The sequence below is a fragment of the Pomacea canaliculata genome, linkage group LG6 (genome assembly GCF_003073045.1).
Source record: "Pomacea canaliculata isolate SZHN2017 linkage group LG6, ASM307304v1, whole genome shotgun sequence".
Taxonomy (NCBI): Eukaryota; Metazoa; Mollusca; class Gastropoda; order Architaenioglossa; family Ampullariidae; genus Pomacea; species Pomacea canaliculata.
The window spans coordinates 23,716,729-23,741,818 of NC_037595.1; the positions used below are offsets into that span (position 1 = coordinate 23,716,729).

At 40.9% G+C, this 25,090-nt stretch overlaps 1 protein-coding gene across 2 annotated transcripts in view; it reads left to right on the forward strand.

The window, feature by feature from the left end:
- Positions 1–2,826: 2,826 nt before the first annotated feature.
- LOC112566302 (tubby-related protein 4-like) overlaps positions 2,827–25,090 on the forward strand; it is a 59,989-nt gene continuing 37,725 nt past the window's right edge. For both annotated transcript variants that reach the window (XM_025242383.1, XM_025242385.1), the window contains exons 1-4: positions 2,827–3,169; positions 6,329–7,968; positions 20,625–20,753; positions 24,631–24,795. In XM_025242383.1, coding sequence (XP_025098168.1) covers positions 7,708–7,968; positions 20,625–20,753; positions 24,631–24,795 — 555 coding nt within the window. In that variant the 5' untranslated portion in view covers positions 2,827–3,169; positions 6,329–7,707. The remainder of the gene's footprint in view (positions 3,170–6,328; positions 7,969–20,624; positions 20,754–24,630; positions 24,796–25,090) is intronic.

Genomic DNA, 25,090 nt, shown 5'->3' on the forward strand with positions numbered 1-25,090 from the left:
CATTTTATAGTGACGACGAGCTTGTTTTAAATCGGGTGTCTCATGGGTTACATCAATAAAGTAGTGACGCACATCAGAGAGAGAAAAATCACACAAAACAGCCATAAAAACCGAAAGAAATAAATACAGTGGAGCCAGTCCCATGCGACCACTCAATCGTCAACACAAGCTGATTCCCCGATTCCCCTTCATCCAATAGAAAACATCGACACATAACTCTGTTACAGGTCGTATCTGTTACACTACATTCTTTCCGTCATTCGAGAAGTTGAGAAGAAGATTTAAATATAAACAAGTGTTGCAGACCTTTGGCTGTACAGGTTGCCAGGGTGACAGGATCTGCGGTCTAACGGATAGTTGATGGAGCAGCTACTGATGACGCCATTGGAGTTAGGTTCTTCTGGAGACTGTTCTCAAGGGTTCCACGGAGCTGTTTGCATAATCGATACTGTTCATGAATGACATGAAGGGTCTTGAACACGCCTGTCTCCCTACACCCCTCTTCTCCATTCTCTCTCTCGTGGTCTTTGATTCAACAAGCCTCCTCCTAGTCGCTGGGATAATTTTAATCACATAATTATATGACGCGTGTTGAAGATCCCGACAGACAAACCTGGTGCCTCATCTGAGGACTGTTGATGGCTTCCCCAACCTCACATCACCATCTGTTAATAGGAGACAAAAACTGCCAACAGCTGCTTAAAAACAACAAAAACAAAAGGAAAGAGAGCGAACAGCAACAAAAGCAGATGCAGATACAGTTTGCTTGACCCAAAAAATGTGATTGCTGAGATCGAATTAACTTCTTAAGTTGACTACAATGGTTTTACTTCCCACTAGAGGAGGTGAAGTGAAGAAAACTATAATATGTGGGAGAGGGACGAACGAATCACGATATCGAGAAAACAGTTTTTAAACAAGAAAAGCGATGATCGGATGTATTCCTTAAAAGCAAGTTGGATGTAAAAAAAAAATAATTTTTTTTTCGTGTCATCATTCTTTCGTTATCTCCACCGCATCATTCCCCCTCCCCTGATCTCTGTACTTCAAAATTTTGTTGTTGTTGACTTTTTTAAAACAAATTTTGTTGGGGAGGTAAGTTTTGGCAGTGACTGATACAGTGTCTAGACTTAATCTTTAGTATCTTTGGGGTAGAAAAGCTTTGGTTAATAACAGTGGTTATATTTCTTATGTATATGAAAGGACTTCAGGAAAGTAGTCGAGAGGATGCTCATGGCTCTCGAGGCCATCGGGAAACATTTGACATCGGTCAAGCGTCAAACGACAGTTAGATGAAAAATAAATGTTTGTCCATGATCACATCCTCTCTGCCGACGACGAGGGTCACAGTGACTAAAGGTCGTATATCTCACACGAAGATCTTGCTTCTTGAATGTTGCATGCTAAGTACATCTATCATGTTGTCCTAGCAAACAGATGCAATGTCGTGTTTATTTATTTGTTGAGACCGAGATTACAAGAAAGTCGAAGCATTGAAAAAATAAGATACATCTGCGCATCTACCGTCAGCCCAAGGCAGGAAGTCATCCGAAAAGTTTGACATTTGAAATCCCTGCATATTCTTCTTCTCTCTCTCTTTTCCAATGTTCTTCAGGTTTAAAAACACATCCCCCGCGAGTTTTTCAAGTAACTAGTGTGCTGGTGACTTCTCCTGACGTGTGTGCACTCCTCCGTCATTATTTGTTTGTCATCGATCTCTTAGCTTTTTGTTAAACGCCATAGCTGTTTTTTAATCATTTGTTGACTGCTCTTAATGATGTTTCTGTTGTGATGGATTGGTACTCCATAAATCATCATCATCATCATGATTATAATAAACGCATTACAAGCAAGGTAATTGACGCACACACACGCGCGCACACAGATGGGAGAATGCATGAGGGCAGGAAGAGATAAATGACAAATATGAATTTACGAGGGTAACAGAATAAGCGAAAGTTATGCATTTAAACATATATGAGCTCTCGATCTACTGAATAAAATGAAGCCCTACATTACTGCTTAATAAAGGCAATAAAATAAAACAAAAGGGAAAATTAGAATATTACAAAGCTAAAAAGCTAAGTGTTTCGAGAGCGAGAAAGGATGAAGCACATTGATGAATGCCATAATTTTGCACACTTGACCTAAAAAAATAGAATGAAATAAAATTGTATTTGTTATCGAATTTTATTTATGTAAAAACAGTTATTTTACGATCACAACAATTGCTTTGTCTGTCAGACTCAAGTGAGGAACCTTCGAGTGGGACAGCTGGTTTATTCAGCAGAGCATTTGTGTTCAGTTTCAGATTCCATCTGTCTGCCTTTGAACACTATAGAGGCTTAGGGCATGTACAATGATCGATGGACTCTGCCGATGCTAAAGACCCCACGGAACATTCGCCGTGTAAAAGAAACCATAATTATAGTTCTGGAAGATGAATTATGTCCATGTTACCTTGTTTATGCCCAATATTTTTTTCCACCCGTAAAACTAATGTCAGCCCTGATAAAATATAATTAAATTTTTGCCACATAAGTCGATTATAGTTTCTTCATCGCAATCGATCTTTTGTCACATCCATCCGTTACCATGGAGATATTTGATTCTTCGAGCGATTCGATCTGCATAAGTTAATCTTGGAGTGGAATATGATACATATTATCAAACGCTTGGATAAAGCATCACAAAGCCCCCTTTACATTGCGTTGCATTCGCTGCAACTGTTTGTTCGCTACAACCGTTGGTGTCGCGGCTACAATCTTTACTGCCATGACGTCAGACAGGAAGTTGCATGTGGTGGCGCCGGCGCCTGCGCAGAAGACTTGCAGACGATGGATGGAGGAGAGATTTGTTGACGAGGGATGCGACCTCTGATGCTTGAGCAAAAGCTGCATGTCCCTGTGATGGTGGTTAGTTCAGCAAAGCTACCGCTGAAAGCTGTTTTCGCACTGTTAACGCCAGTGGCAGCAAGGTTCTCGAACGCGGCAGACGCTATCGATCGAAGAGAGGGTGTTCGTTGTGAAAGGCACGTTGACGCAGAACTGTGTGTCTGTCACTGGACACAGACGTGGAGGCCAGACAAAACGGTTTTTGTGTAAAAGAACGCATTGAGCTCTATCACCATCATACTTTGGCACCAGGAGGATTATTGTTTCAGAAAAGGGTGAGTATATATATACAGAAATCGTACTTAGACGCAGAGATCAAGACTCTGTTTTCGTGAAGCCAGAACACATCTCACCTTACGCTGAAGTCTGTACAGACACGAGTAGTAGAAATCAACCTGCAGCTGCCCAGCGGTCGAAATTAAAGCCAAATCCCTGAGCTTCTAGACTGCATCTGTAACACACATTTTGTCCTGCTCGCATTACCATCGTGAAGTTTATTCAAGCTGGGACTGTAGATTAGTTCTGTTAATTTCATGAGTCTGCGAGAATACAAAGCAAACGGACCAGTTAGCTAAAAGATCTTATGTTGGTTCTCGTCATTTCTATAATAGAGATTAAAATCCTGTGATAAAAATGCAGGAGCTAAAAAAAATGTTGATGAAATTTAATGTTAGTTTTGATTTTTTTTATGAGAAATTTGTTAAGAGAACACAGTCAGCAAAGTTAAGAAGTGTACTTGTGTAAAAATGTTTTTTTATTTTATAACACTACTTATTTTATTTTCATAAGTGTATTTGATTTATAAGAATATTATTTATCATCAGTGCTTGAGAAAGTAGCTGATATCTATGGGCGTGCACACACACACACACATCCTTTCTTTAATAATCTAACACACTCAAGCATTACATCAGTGGATGTGTAACCACTATTTATATATTTTATATTAGATGCAGAGAAAATTTTTGAATGATGTGAAGTTAGTGCTTGTTTTTAGACCTTTTCTCATGTCACTAGCCTAATCTTAAAAATTAAAAAAAAAAAAGAAAACTGCAATTCTATTTTAAAGTGACATGTATTCAAATAGATCTTTATACTAGTCATCATTGTAGCACTAGGTTTATGCAGTAAGTTTTTTCTTCTTTCTTCACATCTGCCCTATGAAATGCTGCTGAATTCAATGCTAGGATGTACTTGTAGCTTCCTAAACTGCCTTCTAAAACAATAATAATATGATTATATATATTAAATGCGCACACACACCATTCTTATTAAACTCGCCTTCAAAACAATAATTAATTAAATGTAGTAATAATAATAACTGCACTTAAAGAGCAGTCTCTGATTTTGCAGCTAAGTGCATGTGCACCTATGCACACACACACACTCTCAAACATGGACATTTAACAGCCACAGAAATAAAAAATAGTAAAGATCTCCCATGTTTTGTGAGTTCCATTCATTCTTATCATTTATTAATTAAATTTGTGTCTCAGCCAAAATAACAACAACAAATTCCAGTGGGATGGGATGGTGAATTGGGTTCTTGAATTTTGTTGTAAATAAGGAAGGTTACACTCCACTAAGTCCCAGCTTGAAAGATAAAGGCAAGGAAAGAATTATCATATTATTGATAACTTAGGTATAGTTAATATTTTTATATTGCTTTTCGGGAATGGTGGAATTTAAAAATATATCTTGTTCTTGTTAAAAATAGCTAGTCATCAGGACATAGTCAGCAATCTTTTTATAATGATGGTGTGTAAATATTAATACAGTAATGTATTTAGAGCTTTTAAATACACTATCTTATATCAGGCTAAAAAATTACCTAGATTTTAAAAGAAATTGTGATAAATGTTCTAAATACTGTCATAATTAAGTGAGCAATGTTAACAATGGTGCATCAATTACGATAGTTACCAAAGAAAAGTAATTTTAAGTTCAAATAAAAGTAGACTTTTCAGAACATTACTGTGTGTGTATGTGCACACATGCATGTGTGCATGGGTACACCTACTTGCAATAATGTATTCCTGTTTGCACACATGTGCATTTGTTGAGGTGGGCCTAAGAGGGAGTAATGCAGCTAATACTGAGAGCTGAAATTTGAGAAGAATATATCCCTCCCTTCTCTTATCAAGAAGACTCAGAGACAGGAGATAAACTGAAATGGCACACCAATCTAGCGGCTTGGTTATTAAGACAACAGATCTTGTCATTTTTGACATTAGAGTGAAGAGACAGTAGCAACTGAAAAAAAAATTAGGACAAATTGTTATTTAATAGTGTTTAAAATAATAAAAAAATTATCATTATTAATTATTAAATTATTAGATAATTTTTTAACACTATAGCAGCTTATTAACAGATGTACAATAGAAAGCCTCATCATCATGCTTCTCATTAATTTATATAACTATAATGGAATACCCAGCAAACAGATTAATAATGGTCAACTGAAATAAACTGATAAGAAAATATTGGTGTGGCAGATGTTCCTTGATACATTATTATAAAATACTAACGAAGACCAAAAACTAGCCACTGAAGTATACATACACTTGGGATAAATAAAAACATACATAAATACATAAGCATTAAGATAACTAATTTTATGTTAAGACATAAACATTACAGCATCATAACAACTATTTACATAAACGTGCAGGTAAGGAAAGTCACTATTATATTTATTACTCTTTGCATGCATTGATTCTGTCTAGGATTCAGCAAATATTTAAGCATGAATACCAAAAATAAAAATACTATTCTAGTTAACATTTAACAAGAGAAAATTGTACAAATCAAATGATACGAAGAAGGTAAAAGTGTTGAGTGGAACTTTTATTGACAGTATTTTAAACTTTTCATTTAGAGCAATGTGTTTGCATATTCACACACACACACACAACCTTATGTATGATGTTCAAAGCCATATTACAAAACTCACTTTGGTTTATTTATGGTATATTGATAGGCAGGAAAAGACCACATGAAAATACATGAGTTGAAAATTTGAATCTTTTCTTCGTGAACTGTTGCTTTATTTTTCCAACTTTAAGTTTCCTAGGAAATTCCTTTACATGAATAACCTGTTTTCAGTTAGCATTATTGTTACACATGAGATGAAAGAATAGTATGGCATAGTCCAAGATCTGAAGTATCTTAATAATTTTCTGTATTAACCTGATAGATTGTAATATTTTCCAATTTGTAGTTAACATCTTGTAGTTTCATCTGCTGGCAAAAATAAGGCATGCAAGAAGCAACAGGGAAAAAAAAAAGAAAAGAAAAGGGAAATTATTCAGCAAACGGTGGGTTTTGCTGCATGCTCCATTCTGTCACATTGGCCTCAGGGCTTACGATCTTGTATGACTCATCTCATGAAATAGAGAATATCTGCATTGCCAGGTCTTTTTATTCTGTTCCAGAAATCCAATTGAATTTCCACGGTCAGGAAAGTGCCAGAAAGATGGGTATGCATTTTTCAAGAAAGAAGTGTTTGTGCAGACATGTAAATTGTTGTAGCAGCCAACAGCTGAGCAAGGGAGCATGACCACGAGAAAAAAAGACTATGGTTGGTAATGTTGTTTAAGGCCAGTGTGTTCAGAAGGTGAAGGAGTGAGGGCAAACCAAGGGAGCTCAGGTTTCCAGCGTCTTATTGATCGGCGCTTGGCAGTTCTGAAACCACAGGAAAGGACTAGGGTCTCTGGAGGGCTGCTCTTGATCGGCCATTTAGGTGCACTGGCACCACAGGGGTTGGCAGTGTTTTTTTTTCTAAAACTCACCCATTCAGACCTTCTTCGCCACCTGTTTGTTGTGGGTAACAATGCTGATCGACTGGTCTCCTGTGCCGACTAAAGTGGCGATGCAGGTAGGGTCCGACCGAGAGGAAGCCCATGGCGCCAGCTGTAGTAGAGCCCTTGTCCACTGCTGCACAAAGTCGGCGAGAGTCATGGAACTTTTATGACAATGCCGTGAATGGCAGTGATGGCATCGTGATGCTTGAACGCGCTGCAAAGAGATTCGCGGGGCGCAGGCAGCTCAAAGCGCCCTCTGGGTGTCGTTTGTGATCTACCGTCCTTGAGGTGAATTTTCCTGCAGGAATGGAGCGCGGGGAGAAAGCTGGGAGGAGTGTCAAGAAAAGCTCTTTCTGTGTTTCAGTGTCTGTGCATGCAGACAAATCACTTTGAGTGCGTCGAGAACATCCAACATGCTGCCCCTACCCAGCCTCAGTACCGTCTGAACAATGATACTTCTTCTATGGCAGGGAACCATTCAGTCTGGAAGATTGCGGTGCTCCAAGGGGTACTCAGTTTGCCATTTGTGAATTCAGCTGAGAACAGATTTCAAGGGATACCATAGCCTAATATTGGGCATGGTGGCATTACGAGGGAAAATTGCTTGTTGAATGTCGTATGCCTTAGGACGTCTACTGCATTCCTTTTTTCGACTGTTCATTCTGGACGGAGTGTATTGGTGTTTAGACGAAAGGTTCAGGCATAAATCTTAGAATTTATGAACGGGCCGGCGTATAAATTGCATCTATTTCTAATAAAATTACCATAAAGTGTGTTTAGAGAAGGTAATTTTAGGTAGAGATTTGTTCTATACTGAGAAACTGGCCTGTATACATAAATATTATCCACAATAGCTCTTGATTATAGAAAGAAGTGCCCCAAAATGAGACAAGGAGGTGCCTGTGATGTCAAATACCAATAAAATGAATAATGAGCCAGGGAACTTCTGAAATGGTTTTGGGTACCTGGCTGAGAAAAACCCGTGTGTCCAGTCTGTAAGATCCCTAACCATGCACATTCACTTTGAACAAAACACATACACACGGACGGACTCCAATTTTCACTCCTTGTCATGGATGGGAAAGGTCCCAGACAGCTTGCCCGACGAAGGAGGAGGCTGGAAGCTGAACAGGGCTCAGTATTACATGGAAGGATGGCTGGCCAGTGGCAACGCCAAAGGAGTGGTTGGAGTTACATTCACTACTTGCCACTGTCGACGCTACGAGGCCCCTCCACGGTCGAACTTCAACCTCAGGGGTCACCGAAGTGAGGTAAGCAATTTGTAGTTACTGCAATTTTCTCGCAATTGTTTGCGACAGTCTGTTGTAGGGGTTGAGTCTCCTTTCATGTTTTGTGAACGACCCGACTTTTTTCAGATGACTAAGTTTGTGTTGATGTTTTTGAAAAATAATTGACCCGGAAGTTGCGTAATAGTAACAGAAACCAGTAAAAATTACCACATATCTCAAACAGTCATGTAACAGCTGGATAAAAACTGCACTGGGAGAGAAAGGTCATGAGTTTGTTCCAAAGACGGACAGCAAACAGTAAGAGTGAGGTCGCAGTAACATTTAAAGTATTTCGGTCTTGAGCCCAGACAGCACCTACGGGTTGTAGTGAAAATGGTCTAGCGTCTGGGGACGTACATTAACAGCTTCAGGGGAAAGGGCGAATTGATGCTGGCAGTAGTATTGATCAGGACACAGTGGGCATTTTCTTTGTCTGAGAACTTCTGAATCATTTGGGTCACCGCTGAAGCTCACCGAGTGGTAACAATAAATAAGGGGCAGAAGTCGAAGGTCGGGGCACTTACTCCCGCGGTCGTCGGACACTGGCGCCATCCGTCGTGGCTGTAGGAATGGTTATGCCAACGATTCTGGGCAATGTCTTTGATGATGCCGAGCAGCAAGTGCTGGTGTGTGAGCGAACGAGCGAGATGGAAAGAGATAGAGCGAGTTTTGACCTTTGGCCTTTGACCATTTTATTGATTCTACCAACGGGTTGACTACATGGAGTACATTTTAAGTATTGTGGAAAGGATGGAAAGTATGAAATATAATGCTAATGTAAATGGTTACATATAGACATCGTAAATGAAACATATATCGAAATCAATAAATGTCAGTGATACAGTGTATATTAAATTGGACAGTTATGAAGGTGACACGCATACACACGCATTCACACTCATACAAGAGACGCAGGCCACTTCATTCTTACATTGATTAACGATTAACGGTCTGTTGTTGTAGTGCATACTCATGTAGTGTCAGGGAGTGCTAAGTAAACTTAATTCTAGCACCAGCACTACACAGCATAAACACTTTATGCGAAAAAAGTGAAAGTTGTTTAAGGGAATCATTGGATATCCACCCCTGACACTCGATACCCTGGAACACCGGAATCTGCCGGGTGGGTTTATTATAAGCTTTGCGCGAGTAGAGTGAATGTCTTTCGTGTTTAAGGCAAGCTTTATTTTGTGTGGTCACATCGCTTCCAGACAATTACACATCTAAACTGGTTACAGGCTGTCATAAAACATTTCAGCTGGTATGAGTCATTGGTTCAGGCTGAAGACAGCATTTATATGATGCATATAAGACAGTTTTTAACCTGGCAAATATAGACTAAACTTTGACCTAGTCTAGCAACTTAAAAAAAAGTATGGAACCCACATGTAAAAGCTCTGTAAAATGTTTCTCCGTATTTATTGCGTGAAAGTCAGCCTTGGAGTCTAGGTCAGTGCCAGTGAACAAAGCAATTTATCAGTCAAGTGTTATTGGAACACGTGTATAATTTTGTCATTGCTTACACCCTGTTGCAGACATATAACTCCAAAAACCAATCACATCCAGCATCTCCTTCATATGTGTTTATTTGCATTTCCCCAGTTCTTGTTTATCAAACAGTATTCTGTAGGTTTTGCGGGTAGTCTATCGCCTGGCATGGTAAAAGTGTAAGCATATAATTAACAATCTTGGCTTAGAGTATACATATATAACGGAAATCAAGGAAACAAAAATCGCCATATATTTTATTCCTGTAAAATTCTTTTGTATGCAGGTATATGTACTTGTTGTAGGGCATCAAGTACTTGGCAGCCGTCAATTCCAGATTTATAGAGTGGGATAAGGGTAATCTGCCATATAGCTTGGATAAAATGTCTCGAGGGATAATGTAACTAAGTTTCCACGAGTATTTAAAGAACTGGACAGAGTTTTATCGCTTAGAAGAGAAAGTTTTGTTTTAAAACAAAGTCCGAAAAATTGATAAAACTTTTATTGGGAGGCGGAGAGAGAGAGAGAGAAATCGATAGACACACGAAGAGAGAAAGAAAGCTTCCACTACGATTACAAAAATATTTTTAAACAAGTGACATAGTGTGAAGGCTCAGAAGTAGCTAGCGTTCTGAAAACACACCAGTTAGCGAGTCACTATGGTAACTAAAGCTCCACGCCGGTGACCATAAATAAAATGCCGGTTCAGACTTTCATCTCTTGCCTTCGGCTTAAATTTTTCCCTCTCATTTGCTCATTTCGAAAATCTATAGGTAGCCAGGGGCTAGCAATCAATATGAGAGACTTTTAGGGCAGACATTTCTTCTTTTTTCTTTCTCTCTAAAACCTAATCTTTGACTAGGGTTAACAAGAAGTTGGGCTAAGTGGGCTAGGGAATACGTTTCCATAACCGGGCGATCTGTAAACGTGGACACCAGTGGAGTAATTTTTGCATGGTTTGGTAACAGATTCCGTAAAACATGGCAGGAAATGTGGAGTCTGCAAATATCGATTGCTGTATGGGGGATGCTAGTAGTTGGGGTGTGCTGCTGACGACAGAGCCAACACAGACTTTATGCATGCGTGGGAGAGGAGCGATGCGGGGCAGGGAGTAGAAACACAGAAGACGACAGGAAGAATAAGTGAACATTCAAGTACTATCACCGAGCTGATGTTTTATATGTCGGTGTCACGCGTTTGGTGTTTATGCAGATTGTAGACTTTTCTAAAGGATTTAGTGTTGTTGTCTATCTTCTAGGTTGGCAGCTGGGAGGTCAGTGCTCTAGTTGTGTTAGGACTATCCCCACGAGAGAGAAGATTGATGGGTTGCTAATGTTATTACGTGTTAACAATACGTGTTGCGTGCATGAGAGAGTTTCAAAGCTTAACTGTAATCAGATTGTTGAATCGGAATTAGGTCAAAATTTTATCCAAAAATCACTCTAATATTGGACACTGTACCTTCAGTGACAAAGTTCCTTTAAAAGAATTTCTTTCTGTTTTCACCAGAGCTTTGGATATCTTTATTTATCTAACTGCCTTTTCCTAAACTAGCCGCTAGTTAACAGAAGAGATAAACGGGCTGTCATCTAGCAGAATTCCAGGCGACTAGCGACTAACCGATATGAATGGCAACTGTCACGTTTGCTGGTACAATACCAGACATCAAAGAAGTAGATTGTGGTGTCGGGTTGTCTCGCCAGTGAACACGAAGAAGTAGTTTCTAAGAGAAAAGAGAATTCGGCGGAAGGACAGTCGTCTATTATTCAATGAATCTCAACCACGCGGCCCGCCATCAAGTAAGCCATCGACTGCTTTTGTAGAAACCTTTAATACTGAAAACGGTAATGCGCGCCTATATATTGGTGTGAGAAAGAGAGGAAGAGAAGAAATACTGTTTTATATATATATAAATTGGATAGAGGGAAAAGAGGTACATGTATATAAATAATGCGTTGATGGTGTTAGAGGGAATGAGAGAGCAATTTCATATATAGTACAACATCATTACACACAAAATGTGTGATGGATATAATTAGCATTCTCACCACCAGCATTTCATTCATTCATACACCATCATCATCATTCTTCCCTCAAAGTGCTACTGGCCGTACTCGAAACAAGCTCGCTCGCCAGTACCACTCGTCGTGGGGGACACGATGAAACGTATCAGTGGTGAAGGCTTGGTAGAATGGCCGCTGGTCAACTCTCTCACATTCAGCAGCCAATTCTTTTACTTGCCCCGTTGTCACATACCCTTGCAAGGCCGTCTTCAGCAATGTGTCGAGTCGAGCGACATCCGTGAACCACGTCAGCTTCCACCTTTTGATGGTAGTGAGAAGGGGTTCTTGGGGACCCACCAAGGTGGAGACTGCGTAGCGGATGACTTCATTTGTTTTGTGTTCTCCGTAGGAGATCCGAAGAAGTTTTCTGAAACGCTTTGTTTTGAATGCCTGGATCCGTCGCTTCAACTCGGTGAGCATTTCGCCGTACAGCATGATGTGGACAACTAGGGACTTCTATAGCTGAAACTGTGTTGAAACTAAATCCAGCATGTTCTTCCGCTAACAGTTGCTTGACCACCAGCGTGAGACGAGTTTTTATCACCTTTAACATAACGTTGCTCGGATGACTAATCAGGTTTATCGTTCGATAGTTCTGGCACTGCCTGATGTTTTCTTTGTTTAGGATGGGTATGTGATTACGTCCATTCCCGAGGCCATTGCTTAGTTTCCCATATTTTCCGATACACTGCTGTCTTTTCCCTGTCACATTTGAGCATCTCCGTTGGGACGTTGTCCACACACGGGGCCTCCTTTCAGACTGTGAATTGTCGGTTGGAGCTCTTCCCATAGGAGGTGGTCCGGTAGCGCAGCGGTTAGCATCTGTTCGAATCTGTCGCCAGTGGGGTTGTAGAGGTCGCTGCAGCACCCAGTCCAGTCCATCGATCGAGTACAGATTTGTCGTCCGAGAGCAGCAGTCCCTCGCTGTCTTTGATGACTGACGTCTTCTGCTGACCTTCGTTGGTGAGGGTCTTCAGTAAGCCATCTCTTCATCGATCTTACGACATCTCTCCTCGATCCTGGTTTTCCTGGTTGCCTTCATCCCTTTCCTGATCTCGGGGTTGACCTTCTGATACTCGAAAGCTGTAGTGGCATTGTACATCCTCTCACTCCTCAGGGCCTTCTTGGAGTCATAAAAGTTGAGAACCTACTTCGTGACCTAGGGCTGCTTCTTCGTCTCCGAAAGCCATAGAAATTTCTCGGCTGTGGACAGGAGTATTTCTTTGGTCTGACCAGAGAGGATGTCCACGTTACTGTCGATTGTATTCAGGGCGACGAATAAGCCTCCGATATGCACATGTATACACGTATAAATACAGGTATTTACCCTTAGTCACCGGAATGCACAGGTACAGATTGCTGTGCTGAACGCGTCCAGTCAGCATTTGCGGTTGCGTCAGCGCAGGAACTTATAATATTATCATATGTATATTATACACCCGGGGTCAGCCCTTTTTTGGTCTGTGGTCATTCAAGGTGCAGCTGTCCCCAGCTCCTCACACGTCTTCACGGCTTTTCTTGTTCGGTTGTGACTGTGGTCACAAGGGACTCACGGGAGCTAACTCCGCTAGATGACGTCACACTTTGACAGGAATCAGAGTTGTCTTTTTATGGCATTACGGAAAAACCACAATCGCCTTCATCGTAGTTTTTTCTCCTCCTAGAAGGAAGAGTTGTTCCAAACTTTTTGAAGTAGTTTGTTTAGCTAATTTGACCGGCTGTTTTTCTGATGAAGTACACTCTAACAGGAAGCTTCAGACGACGTCAGTGTGGAAAGTTTTTCTTTTTAAGTATTTTCATATATTGATTTTCTTTTGAAGTCTATTGGAACAAATGGTTTTTGCCATTTCCATCCTGATTTCCAAATGATTAATTCAAGAGGAAAAATATTTGACTTGTTGATAGACATTTCGTCATACGAAGTCACAGTTTCACAGACATTTGGAAAAGGTCATAGTTTGCCATATTTCACAGTTTCAGAGGCATTTCACAATTTAATGTCATAGTCCGACGAGCAACTCTACACTAAAGACACTTTTTTTCCCGCCGTTATCTTGACAGAGTTTTACCATTCCTCTGGCGTTTCTCCCCTACCCACTTTTTTCTGAGAAGCGGGATTCTTAATTTTCCCACCGTTTTTTTTTAAACAGAAATTTATAGAGATGGGGGATTTTGTCCTGTTTCCCATGATTTAGTTTTATCTGGAAATTTGCTAGGGCAGTGAAAAGCTGTGAGTTTTTATCAGGGTTTTATGTCCTGGGGTGTATTTTACAAGAGCAGTTTCTTTCGCTGATCTTTTATTTAATTTTCAAACATTTCCTGTAAGCTCTTCTGAGGTGGCTCGGATTGGATGATCTCTTAATTCTAACCAGGGCCGACTGATCGAGTCATGTAATTTTCACAGATTTATGGCTCCAGGCAGCATCACAAAATGCAGATAATTTCAGCTTACTGCTTGAATACAAAGCAGAAGTGGGGGGGGGGGCGATTGGGTGGGGGCTGAGGTAGAGAGAGTTGGAAAAAAGGAAGAACCGTGTCCTTAAACCTGACTTGAATGCGCACAGGGCTAACACGTCTTAAAGGGACTGAGAGTAAAGAAGTAAGGAAAGAAAGACAGGCGTACACATAGAGGTATAGAGAAGGCATAAATATCGGTATGGAGCCCCCATAAGTTCATGGAATTTAAATGGAATGTTTTTTTTACCGAACAGTCATTGGCATTCTCGCATAATCGCATTCAGAGAATTTCTTTAAATAAACGTCAGGAAAGAAAAGTTGTTCTGGAATTTTGAAATACAAATTCATTTAATTTTAAGACTATCCCACACACATGATGCCGATCTTGTTTCTTATTGGCTAAAAATAAAAGGAAGTGTCATAGAAGATTATGTACAAATTTGCGCATGTAAATCCTTTGTATTTGTGAGGATGTGTGTGATGGGGAGTATAGCCTGCATGCGTGTGGTGAATAAGTGGTTGTCTCAGGGTAATTTAGTCGGTATCGCTTTCACAGAGAGCGGCTGTTTCACGCAAGCTCCACAAATGGCATTCAAAAACCATTTTTATTTTGCTTTATTTATCTTTTAATTTATTTACTTTCTTAGGCGTTTGTTATATTGCAAGAGAAACATTTAATTATAAAATTTGTTCCCCAAAACGTGTTTTGAATAAACCATTTTAACTGGACAAACGTAGCCTTAAGCACTTCTGGATAATGTCAATATTAGTTGGAAGACGAGAACACAGTAACGAATATGGGACTTTTTATATGACCTTTTTATACAAGTTTGCGAAACATAATCATCTGTTTGACAGTACGTGTCCCGTTGGGAAGAATGTTCAGGAAACGTTGCAAAAACACCGAACAATCGATACAAAATCAGAAGGACCGTTCCAGAAAATAGTTCATGATCTAAAACACAAAAAGACATGCCGAACAGTTTGTGAAAGATGTGTGCGAAATATTTTACGGTAAATGTCCGTATCCGATAGCAAACAAGAATAAAGAAGTCGTTTGGGTCAATTGTTTCGATGAAAAAACGTGTTTGCCAAACAACACTCGTGACGGTGTCTGTTTTTTCTGTCATAATCTGAACCATGAGCTGCTATGAGTTAACCCGACACCCGCACTAGACGAGCTGCTTGTAGGTGACTGATGTGGCGCCATGCGTTTCAGTCACTTTCATTGAAAAACGATTATTCATCTTAGCCGTTTCCTCCATAAAGGGAGGGTAGGCATCCGAAGGTTGTATTTAGTTTTCAGAGCATGATGCATGCAGCTGCATAGTGTGGTCTTCGCCGTACATATCAACAGGTTTGATAACGAAGTGAATCGGTATTTTCCACATTCTGCCACCGTGGATAAGAGTGCTAAGACCTTGTGGCCACAATCGGTACAGTTGATAATACGCAACCAGTATTTAATAGATTTAGTAGCATAAAGATAGACAATATATAAGGGGAACATGCCTGTCGTGAGAGAGAGACAGGAAAGAGGGAGATGTACAACAATGAAGGCCTCTCTATATTTACGCCTCAAGTATTACAGGGGCCTGTTGCACAAATATACTAACACTTAGCAGACGATTAAATCTTTATGAAATATGAATATGCGTGGTTTAGCTGTCTGTCAGGAGGTAGCTTGTCTGTACTCCCGGGCCTTGATGGTGCAGTAGAGACATCTTTGTGGACAAGGCCGAAAAACGAGAGCCTTCACCTCGTAGCCTGCTGAATGACAAGCGTGAATGAGGATACCCAGGAAAGATGATTAACCTTCTGTGGACACGTCATCTTTATCGCGAAGCTCGATAGAAGGTTGCAGTACTGTGTGAACCCCCGCCGTCGCACGCACGCGCTGTCGCACGCGATGTGTTCGATTGAGTAGTTGATTGATTCCTGGCCACAAGGGCCATTTCACGGAGGGCTGCCCATGGCAAACACCGTTCTTCACGGCACGGTGATCTGGCGGGTTTGGTGGGGAAGGAGCAGCCGATGTTGGCGTGTGTGTGTGTCTCGAACACTTTAAACACTTGAGGCCATTGCAGCCATTGTCACCTTTACAGGGTGAGCTGAAAATAACCAGCCTCACACTTATCCATTCACCCCTCCAATCACCTATCTATACATCCTATCATCCCCATCACATATAAACACATCTGCTTGCACCCACTATGTCAGCTCTTCGACATGGTTAGAAAACATTTATAGCAACATCATCCTACATGGAGAGAGGGTAGCATTTGTGTGCGCGTGTTGTTGCGTGTGGGCTTGTGAGTGCGTGTGTGTGCTTTGTATGTCAGAGAGAGAACTGAGGGTGTTAACAGAAGTGTGAGCTTAGTAGTTGTCTGCTGTTGTGCATTTTCTCAACATTCTTGTTCTTTCCCTCACATTTCACCATGGTAATATTAGTCCAGAAGTGAAAAAACCGACTATTTTTAACGTAGTTGTACGGTAGACCTCCAGATGCCAACCATGTCACCATCGTCACCGTCACCACCACATCCGTTTCCACCCCTGCCCGTCCCGAGTTACCAGCGTTAAATGAAAAAGACAAAATCAATGAAGCGCTCTAATTCGAAGTAACGAAAGTCTAGAACACTCCAATTGAATTCAGACAGGCAACGACTGGCGATCAATGGAAACTGTAGACGCAGCACGAGGTTTCAATCCAGTGACTACTCCGAACAGCTAGCACATCCATCCTACACATCTCTCAGTCAGGTGGTTTTTTTTTTTCTTTGTTTGTTTGTTTTCTTCTTCTTCTTCTCCTTCTTCTTCTCCTGTCTTCGTCATGTCTTCTTGTTAGCGACATCACCTGGATGATTGTTTTTGCGAGCAGGTGAAGCGAACCTTTTACCGGCTTTGACAAGTTTTCGTTCGTAAAATATTCAGGGAAGTGAAACAGAAAGTGTTAACAAGGGAACACGACCAACCAGCGAACACCGAGGTGGTGTGTTCTTTTCCGTCTGGATCTCACTGGCATCCAATTTCGGTCTGTCGGGGACAACATGTCGCCAAGCGACCACTGTTGATGCAAACCTGACACAGCAAAGCATTTTATTTGATGATGCTTCTCGGCAAACCCTTTTATTCTTGCGCCCATGTTTCTTGTGTGATCCTTTCTTTGACATTCTCCCTTTCCAACCAGTTTAAAGGAATGTATAGTGAGGGATAAACGAGAGATTCGGTTACTTTTATGGTCATGATATGGAATAGTGTACTAGATGTGATTAACTCTGCACAGACTTTGTTAAGGATTTATACTATGTTGTTTTTGTTTTTCAAACTGTCTTGCTGTTTGTTTTTCTGTTGCTCATAAGTTCAAGTGCATTAAGCTCACCGTCAAGCAGGGAAATGCGATTTAGTTGGCTTTTTTGTTATAATTATTATTATTCATTATTACCCCCACCCATTTATACTACACCCAACAATCGTAGAATTTTCATGTATAAGATTTTGCAGAAGAAATTCCAGGATTATTTTAAGATCAGCTCTCAATCCAAGAACTTACAGGCAAACATCCATGCGTACAAGAAGTCACTGAGCCTTTCAGTGATGCTACTTGCTGTATAAAACCTTGTGCCCTCTGGATATTCTGGAGACAAAACATAACCGTCATGACTGGGAAAATGCCAGACCCTGAGGAAGCAACAGGATCCATGCCTTCCATGTGTTGATGACCTTTGTAGAATGTGAAGGCACGCATGAAGGAATAAGATCACTTAAGACCATTCGTAACGGGACAGATGTGGACTTCAGTCACAAATATTTATGTATAACTATCGATGTTAAACTCGTGTTGACAGTATTGTGAAGAAAATGCACAGCCGCCTTTACTATTTGAGAAAACTCTTAAATTCTACAACTACTTCAGTAATATGCAGCACCGTGATTTTTAGCCTAGTGTGCTGGGGTGGGACCATAGTCAAACATGATAGGGACATGCTGAACAAAAAACATTAAAAAACAGGATGGGTGATTGAGAGAGTGCAGAATGACTTGGAGACACTATATCTCAAGATTCTGTACAACAAACTGATGATAACTTTAGCCGATGACTCTCCTCTACTCCGACAGGAATTCCACAACAGACAAATAGATAAAAGTAGTAGGTTTAGAGTTCCTCGAGCCACGCTATCGGCACTCTTTTATTCCGGCGGTAGTGTACATATACAACCAAATCATGGCTACCACACGTCTTTGAGTGAAGGTTTTCAAACAGCTGACATCCTTTCCCGGAGCACCCAGCCTATTTTTTTGAAAATGTGTGTTTATGTTTAATGGTATACTTGAGGTATTATGTAATGTCTGATGTAAGAGTAACATGGCTGATAAATTATTCCTGAAAAGGATTAATAAAGATGTTTCGTATTTATATTTGTATTTAAATTTAGTCAAACATCGTCAACATTTTTCCTATTCAGAAGAATATTCAGGGAAGTTGCTGAGAAAAAAAAAAAGAGGCGAAGGAAGGAAAATAAGAAAGAGAAATATGGATCGACAGGTAATAAGAAAAGAGAAAAGGAAAGGCAAAATAAAAATAGGTACAACAAAGGGCAGAAAGAAAAATCAATAGAAGAATGAATAAAACAAGACGCAGTCGCCAAGGAGTGCCTGCAATCATCAACAGGCTTCGTCTCTGAGACAGTGTCTCTGAGGTTGACGGTGTTATTGGGAGCAGCCACTTACATTAAGTGCTTATAGGCAGCACACATACAGGGCGTAAATTCTCGTGGTTTTTTTTTTAACCAGAACAAGTCAAATATATGACTTGTGAGTCGTAGTCTATAGATGTTATGTGTGTGTGTCTTTCAGAAGGAGCTGTGCTCTGTTCAAGCAGCAAAATGTGCTTGTCCCGAAGCAGATTAAAGAATAATATTAAGAAAGGGGAAAAAAAACCTACTGAGAATTGAAACACAAGTTTCTAGTCACGTGTTCAGACGAACTTGGATTCGAACGCAACCGCAGAACGTTCTGAGCGTTTGTACCACAAATACTGTGACATTGTGAAGAGTGCTGTTTGTCTCGTAATAAGCAAACAAATTTTGCTTACAGCCGTGGGGACTGAGGAGAAAAGGCGGAATGAAATGGAGAGTAAGTAGGCGGGTGAAGGGATATGTCGGGCGCAGTCAAGACGTGCCTGGACCGATGAGTACTTCATCGATTGGATGAACTGACATGGCCGTGCATCAATGAGGTGCCTGAAGGACAGCAGTTGGCGGCAAATCCTTTGTCCAGATGCAACTGGAATCCCGAGAAGATGGAGAGAGATGGGGTTACGTGGAAGGATTTTATTGGCTAGATTATGCTGATTCAGAATCGGAATCAATAAGCCAAGGACTAGTTTTTTTTTCTTTAGGTGGTAACAAACTGCAGTTGAAGACAGGTGATATGATTGTGCCTGGATGGTGATGATAACAATAATGATGATGATAGGAGATAGAGAAAAAGATAATAATAAATTCATCTGGCATCATACAAGATGTCAGGTGAATGTGTATGTGTTTGTGGGTAGATGAAAAGGCTGTCGGGTGTATCACTCACGCCTGCCCAAGGCGTTAGTCCATTCTTGTGATGAAAGTATCGTCTGCAGGAGACGAGATCCAAACTTTCCTTGGCACACAGTCCTTGGTGACAGACACTTTATTGGTGCGCCACCGCGTGGATGACAAGACTGGTCGATTTGCACGTGGGCTGACAGGAAACGGTGCAGGTGGTTGGCAGCAGATTCTTTTACTGGCGCATTCAGTCTCAGACTCCTGCGGCTGAATGAGACGGATGAACAGACAGGAAATGGGCACACAACCACAAAACTCAGTCTAGTCTAGGTCTAGCATTGCGTGCATAACATTTTCTTAAACACTTCCAGACACACTACAACGCATGACCATACGAGGTTCTACATGTATCAGTTTATTGCAAATGGAGAAACTTGTTCTGACTTGCTGAATTTAAGACAAAGCACAGGATGTAAGATAAAGGAGGAGGGTGGGTGTTTTACATCGAGTTATCAAGAAAGGCTATATCACGGAGGGGGTAACAAGGACCGAAACAAGAGAAACAGCACCCCCACCACTTTGCTAATGGTCGTAGATGCACAATTTAAAAAGGAAAAAAATGCGATAAGGTCGAGTATTGACGCATCATTGGATACTTGTGCCCTTGCACGTATCTGTGTACATCTGCTTATCTATGTGTGCGCGTGTGCTTAATTCCTTTGATGCATGTATCATCAAGGACAAGATGAGACAGTATTCCTGTTGCTGTGAAGTTTTGAGCTGTTGTCTTTACTCATTGAGGACTAACATTAAAGGGATGACAGATACTGTATCATTCAGTGCTCAAGAGCTATGTGGTTTAGCACATTCTGCGAGACGAGAGACAAAGAAGGCGATACTAGTTATGACAGTAAAATAAATAAAAATAAAACTGTGGAAGGGAGAACACATTTAACTAGAAAATCTCGCTTTTAATTGTTATGCTTATGTTGTTTCGCATAGAAAATTTGATGTGGTGGTATGGACGCTTGGGCTTGGGAGTAGTGTTACCACGAAAATCTGATTGCTATGACTTCTTCATTTTATGCAGGTAATACTGGTGAAGTGGAATGAACCTTATCAGCGACTCGCCACCTGTGATAGCCGAGGTGTCATCTTCGTCTGGATCAAGCATGAAGGTCGCTGGTCCATTGAACTCATCAATGACCGAAACAGCCAGGTTTGTCATCATGTTTGTCTGCATCCTCATCCCCACCACTTGGAAACAAAACAAAATTCTATTTTGGTAGACTTTCACATGCAGTTCCTTTTTAATGAAAGAGAATCGCGTATTCTCAAAGAGTACATGGCTTCCTTCCCTCAGCAACCATCACCTACCCACCCCCGAAATGGCTAAAGTCATATCGAGGTTCGGTCCCTCGACCTGGATACACTAAAGCAGCATTGACCTTTTGCTGAGCGACGGCCAGGCGGTGGTGTGTAAAGGTCTGTCCACTCCTTGAAGTTAGTCAGCCAGTTATTCCTTTCCTTGCTGCTGGCTTTGCTAAAGGGCATTCTGAAAGGTAGTCTTAGCAAGCATGCCGAGTTGCCACAAACACACTCAAAGAGTGTCGTTACAACGTTTCACCCAGCATTTTTTTTTTTAGCTGTCTTTAGCTTCTTTCTTTTTTTTTTCAGGAAAATCGTAATAGTAATGGATCTGTGTCGCATTAGAAAGAACGTAGGTGTTAAATACTGTGATTTAGAAAGGACAGTCCATAACCATGGCTGTTGGTGGCGCAGTGGCTAAAACGCGTTTCGCATTATACGTGAGAATCGGAGGTTTTGGGTTCCGATCTTTGCTCTGGATGTGACACTTGTTTGTAGAGCTAACATCTTTCGTCTCTTGACTGGGATTAGTTGGGGAGAGCACATGGATAGACGCTGACAAGACCCACCAGTCATGTCTGTTTTGGGCGATAGAGAGCATGTAATGCACAGACTGTTATTTTTAAAGGCAAAACTTCTCTCTCGCACGAAAGAATTGGTCCGACTCGCGGGGAGGGAGGTGAGGGTTCTTGACTAGCCAAATCGAAGTGATTAGGAATTCATGACGACTAAGGTAGTTGGCACAGCTTGTGCTCCTCACCTTCCCTCCCTCGGGTCAAACCATTCTTTCCTCCTGAAAGCATGGATGCGACTTCTCCGTCCTGGAAAAAAAAAAGATCTGGGACGGAAAATAAAATTCTCTACGACGGAGAGGGAAAGGGCAGGGAAATGGCGCGAGGAAGTGAATTTGATTTAAAAAATGAGGAACTACAGGAAGACAGATCTAACAACCGTAAAAGTGCAAGTTTTGAACCAATTTTCGACTGTTAGCTGTCGCCATCCAGAACAGAAATGTGAGGTTGGGGCTATAAAAGGCTTTGAAGTTCCGCCTAGTGAGCTCGGGTGCTGCGGGGGTCCTTAACCGGACGACTGGAGGGCCCAGTGGTTGACAGGTGGAAGGTGGTATTGATGAAGGGGAAGTGGGGGAAATAAAAAAAAATGACAGGAAAAAAAAACCCCCAGAGCTGCAGTATGAGTCTTCTGTACAAAAAGCAATGAGCTGTATGATTTAATATTGGCTGTTGCCATTCGGCTGGGTAGTAGCATCATCACTTTGTTACAGATAATAATGTTGGTGTCGTTATATTGAAACTGTGGTGCTGTTTTTTCCAATTATAAAATGGTTTACAGATTGGGACAGGGGCTGTTTTTTTAAAAGACTTTTATTACCAAGAACAATACTTAAAACATTTTCTTTATGGTAGCTTTGTACAAGTTAGGGAATTAAAATAATGTGCTGCTGTTCTACAGAACTTGCGGATATTGACATTTAAAAGAATTGAAATAAGCGGAGAAAGACTTTCATCACAGTATAAATGTACGATTCTCTTTGATGCCTTGCTTCGGAAAGAATTGATATTATTTTCTTTTGAAAGAAGGAATTCAATAGTTGTTATGTAGACTAGGCGATAAGTGTGCCGATTTGGGAAAAGAGTGCAAAGCGCAAAAAGTTAAAATTTAATAATAATATGTATATTTGAATAACGCTTTCCCCCACCAGTATAGCTGGGCTCAAAGCGCTTTAATAAATGAAAAACACAAAAAATAATAATGGATGCTGGTCTCAAAAATTAACTGAAAAAAGAGCCGAATTCTTGTAGTAAGATCATCAGTTTTACAATCACAGAGAAATAGCTACATTCTATTCAAGAATATCCTGACTGAAATATTGGAGGCAGCCATCAGCATGTTGGGGTAGTCATAGCAGTCCAGTAATACAACTTATAATTATAACTACTACTATTAGTACTTTTGCCGATGCTATTGTACTGTTTACCCCCGCCGTGTCTTTAAGGACAGCCAACACAATTTTCCTGAATGAAATGAAGCTGACTTGAGGCTGTCAGCATCAGCAGAACCTCTCGACTCGCATCCTCGTGGTCCCCATTTCCCAAATGGCCGACTGAGACGGGCCAGACCAGATCGACGGCGACAGATTCCATGCTGGAGAGGATTTTGTGAGGACGAGATGTGACGTATGTGGCGGAAGAGAGCCGATAATGAGGCTCAGTGCATGTCTCTCGCCTCCCACAGGACCTGCAGATCGTGCATGCTTAGGCTGGCCAGTCATTCCACGGGATGAGGATGTCATTAGTTCTGGCGCGCGTGCACGCAGCAGCTGGTTAACACTACGACAGGTGGGGTGGAGGCTGGGAGTCGCATCTTTTGTCGGAACAAAAAAATGTTGTTTTGTTGTTGTTTCTGGCTGTTTACTTTCCTGTTCACCTGTTTGTCCCGTGATGAATACCTGTCTTCCCCATTGTCTGTCTGATTTTATACCGGTGTGTTCACCCGCGCGCGCGCACTCGATGTCGTAGTCAGTTTGCCGACACAAGTCTCATCGATCAGGCTAAGTGTCTGTTAGGTGCTCATCCAAGCGCTAGTCTTTCATGTCTATTTGATCATGATGTATTGGAGTCAATTATATGTATATGTACCCCTTTAGGGCAAGATCCTACTAGAAGGTTCTGCAGATTGTAGGACACCCGATGTTATGGCTGTGCAAAATACTAAGAACCCAAAATAAGTGGACCACCTTATTCACACGCCTAGATACACGTTTACAAACATCCCAGTTGATTATTATTATTTGATGTTGATGTGGGCCAGATGGCCTCCTAAAAACTGAATAAATAAATAAAAAAAAAACCAAAAAACAAAACATCCCAATGTAGAGAAAGCGGTCAGAATCGTATTAAAGTGTAAAAAAAGGGGTGTGAAATGGAAACTACTGGCAGAGGAGGGAGGGCAGCGTGCGGAATGTCAGCACGGCATGCTGAGCTCAGTCACGATGTCATTTATAAAACATGTGACATGTCACATGATGCTTTTGTTCCCCCATAGCATGAGTCTAAACTCTAAAGAATAATCTCACTTCCCGGCAGCATAACAAGGTATGGTATATATGTTATATAATAATACTTGTGATAATGTTTGTGCAAACCACACTGTTTATCTGATCTTGCTAGAAATATTTATGCCATCTATGGTAACAGACCGAGGAGAGAATTTCTGCTAGAAAATTACATTCATGCATATTAGTATATATAGAAAACTTCAAACAAAGAAAGGATTTATCTTTCCGGAGAGCGATATCTTTGCTTTCATTGACGTTTTGGACAAGATCGCAATTGTCTGTCTGTCTGTCTGTCTGTCATTTGCTATTCAGAACTGCTGCTTAGTTCACCTGTAGTAAAAAGAACGATCAGCATACAAGCTTCTTTAAAAGGTTACAGTGTGCACTTTCTGTCGTTTGACGGGAAACTTATTTTCTTTTCGTACTTGTCTCTTAGCAGGTCGAAGTTGTGAAAAAATATTTTTTTAAGTCCTTGTCTTTGAACGGATAAATGACTTTTTTGTTTTAGGTTTGAAATAACTTTTCATGTGAAGATCGACTTTCCTGTCTTTCAACACCTGACACATGGTTTTTCCTCTTAACAGATAACAAACTTCTTATTTCCACAGATTTCTTTTCCCTTTTTTAAACAGGTTTTCTTCTTTCTTAACAGGTGACAGACTTCGCCTGGTCGCACGATGGTCGCATGGCTTTGATATGTTACCGAGATGGCTTTGTGCTGGTGGGGTCTGTGGCCGGCCAGCGGTACTGGTCCTCGATGCTGAATCTGGACAACACGTCCATCCTGTGTGGCATCTGGTCTCCCGACGACCAGCAGGTGAACGATAGTCTCAGGAATGAGAGAATCAAGCTCGTTCTTTCTCCATTCTTTATTTCTTCTTTTCTTTATCGTAGTCTTTCTCTCTTCTATTCTTTTCCACTTTCTTCTGAATTTTGGGTTTTTTCCCCCCTTCCGGTCTGTCATTCAGACACAGCAACTTTATTTGAAAATCAAAGTCCCGAGAATCACCGGCCTTAGAGTAGGATTAGGCTACAAGGAAATGGATCAAAGTTCTTAGAAAAAAATTATGACGGAATGGTTGGAGGTCAAATGAAAAAAAAAATCTCAATTT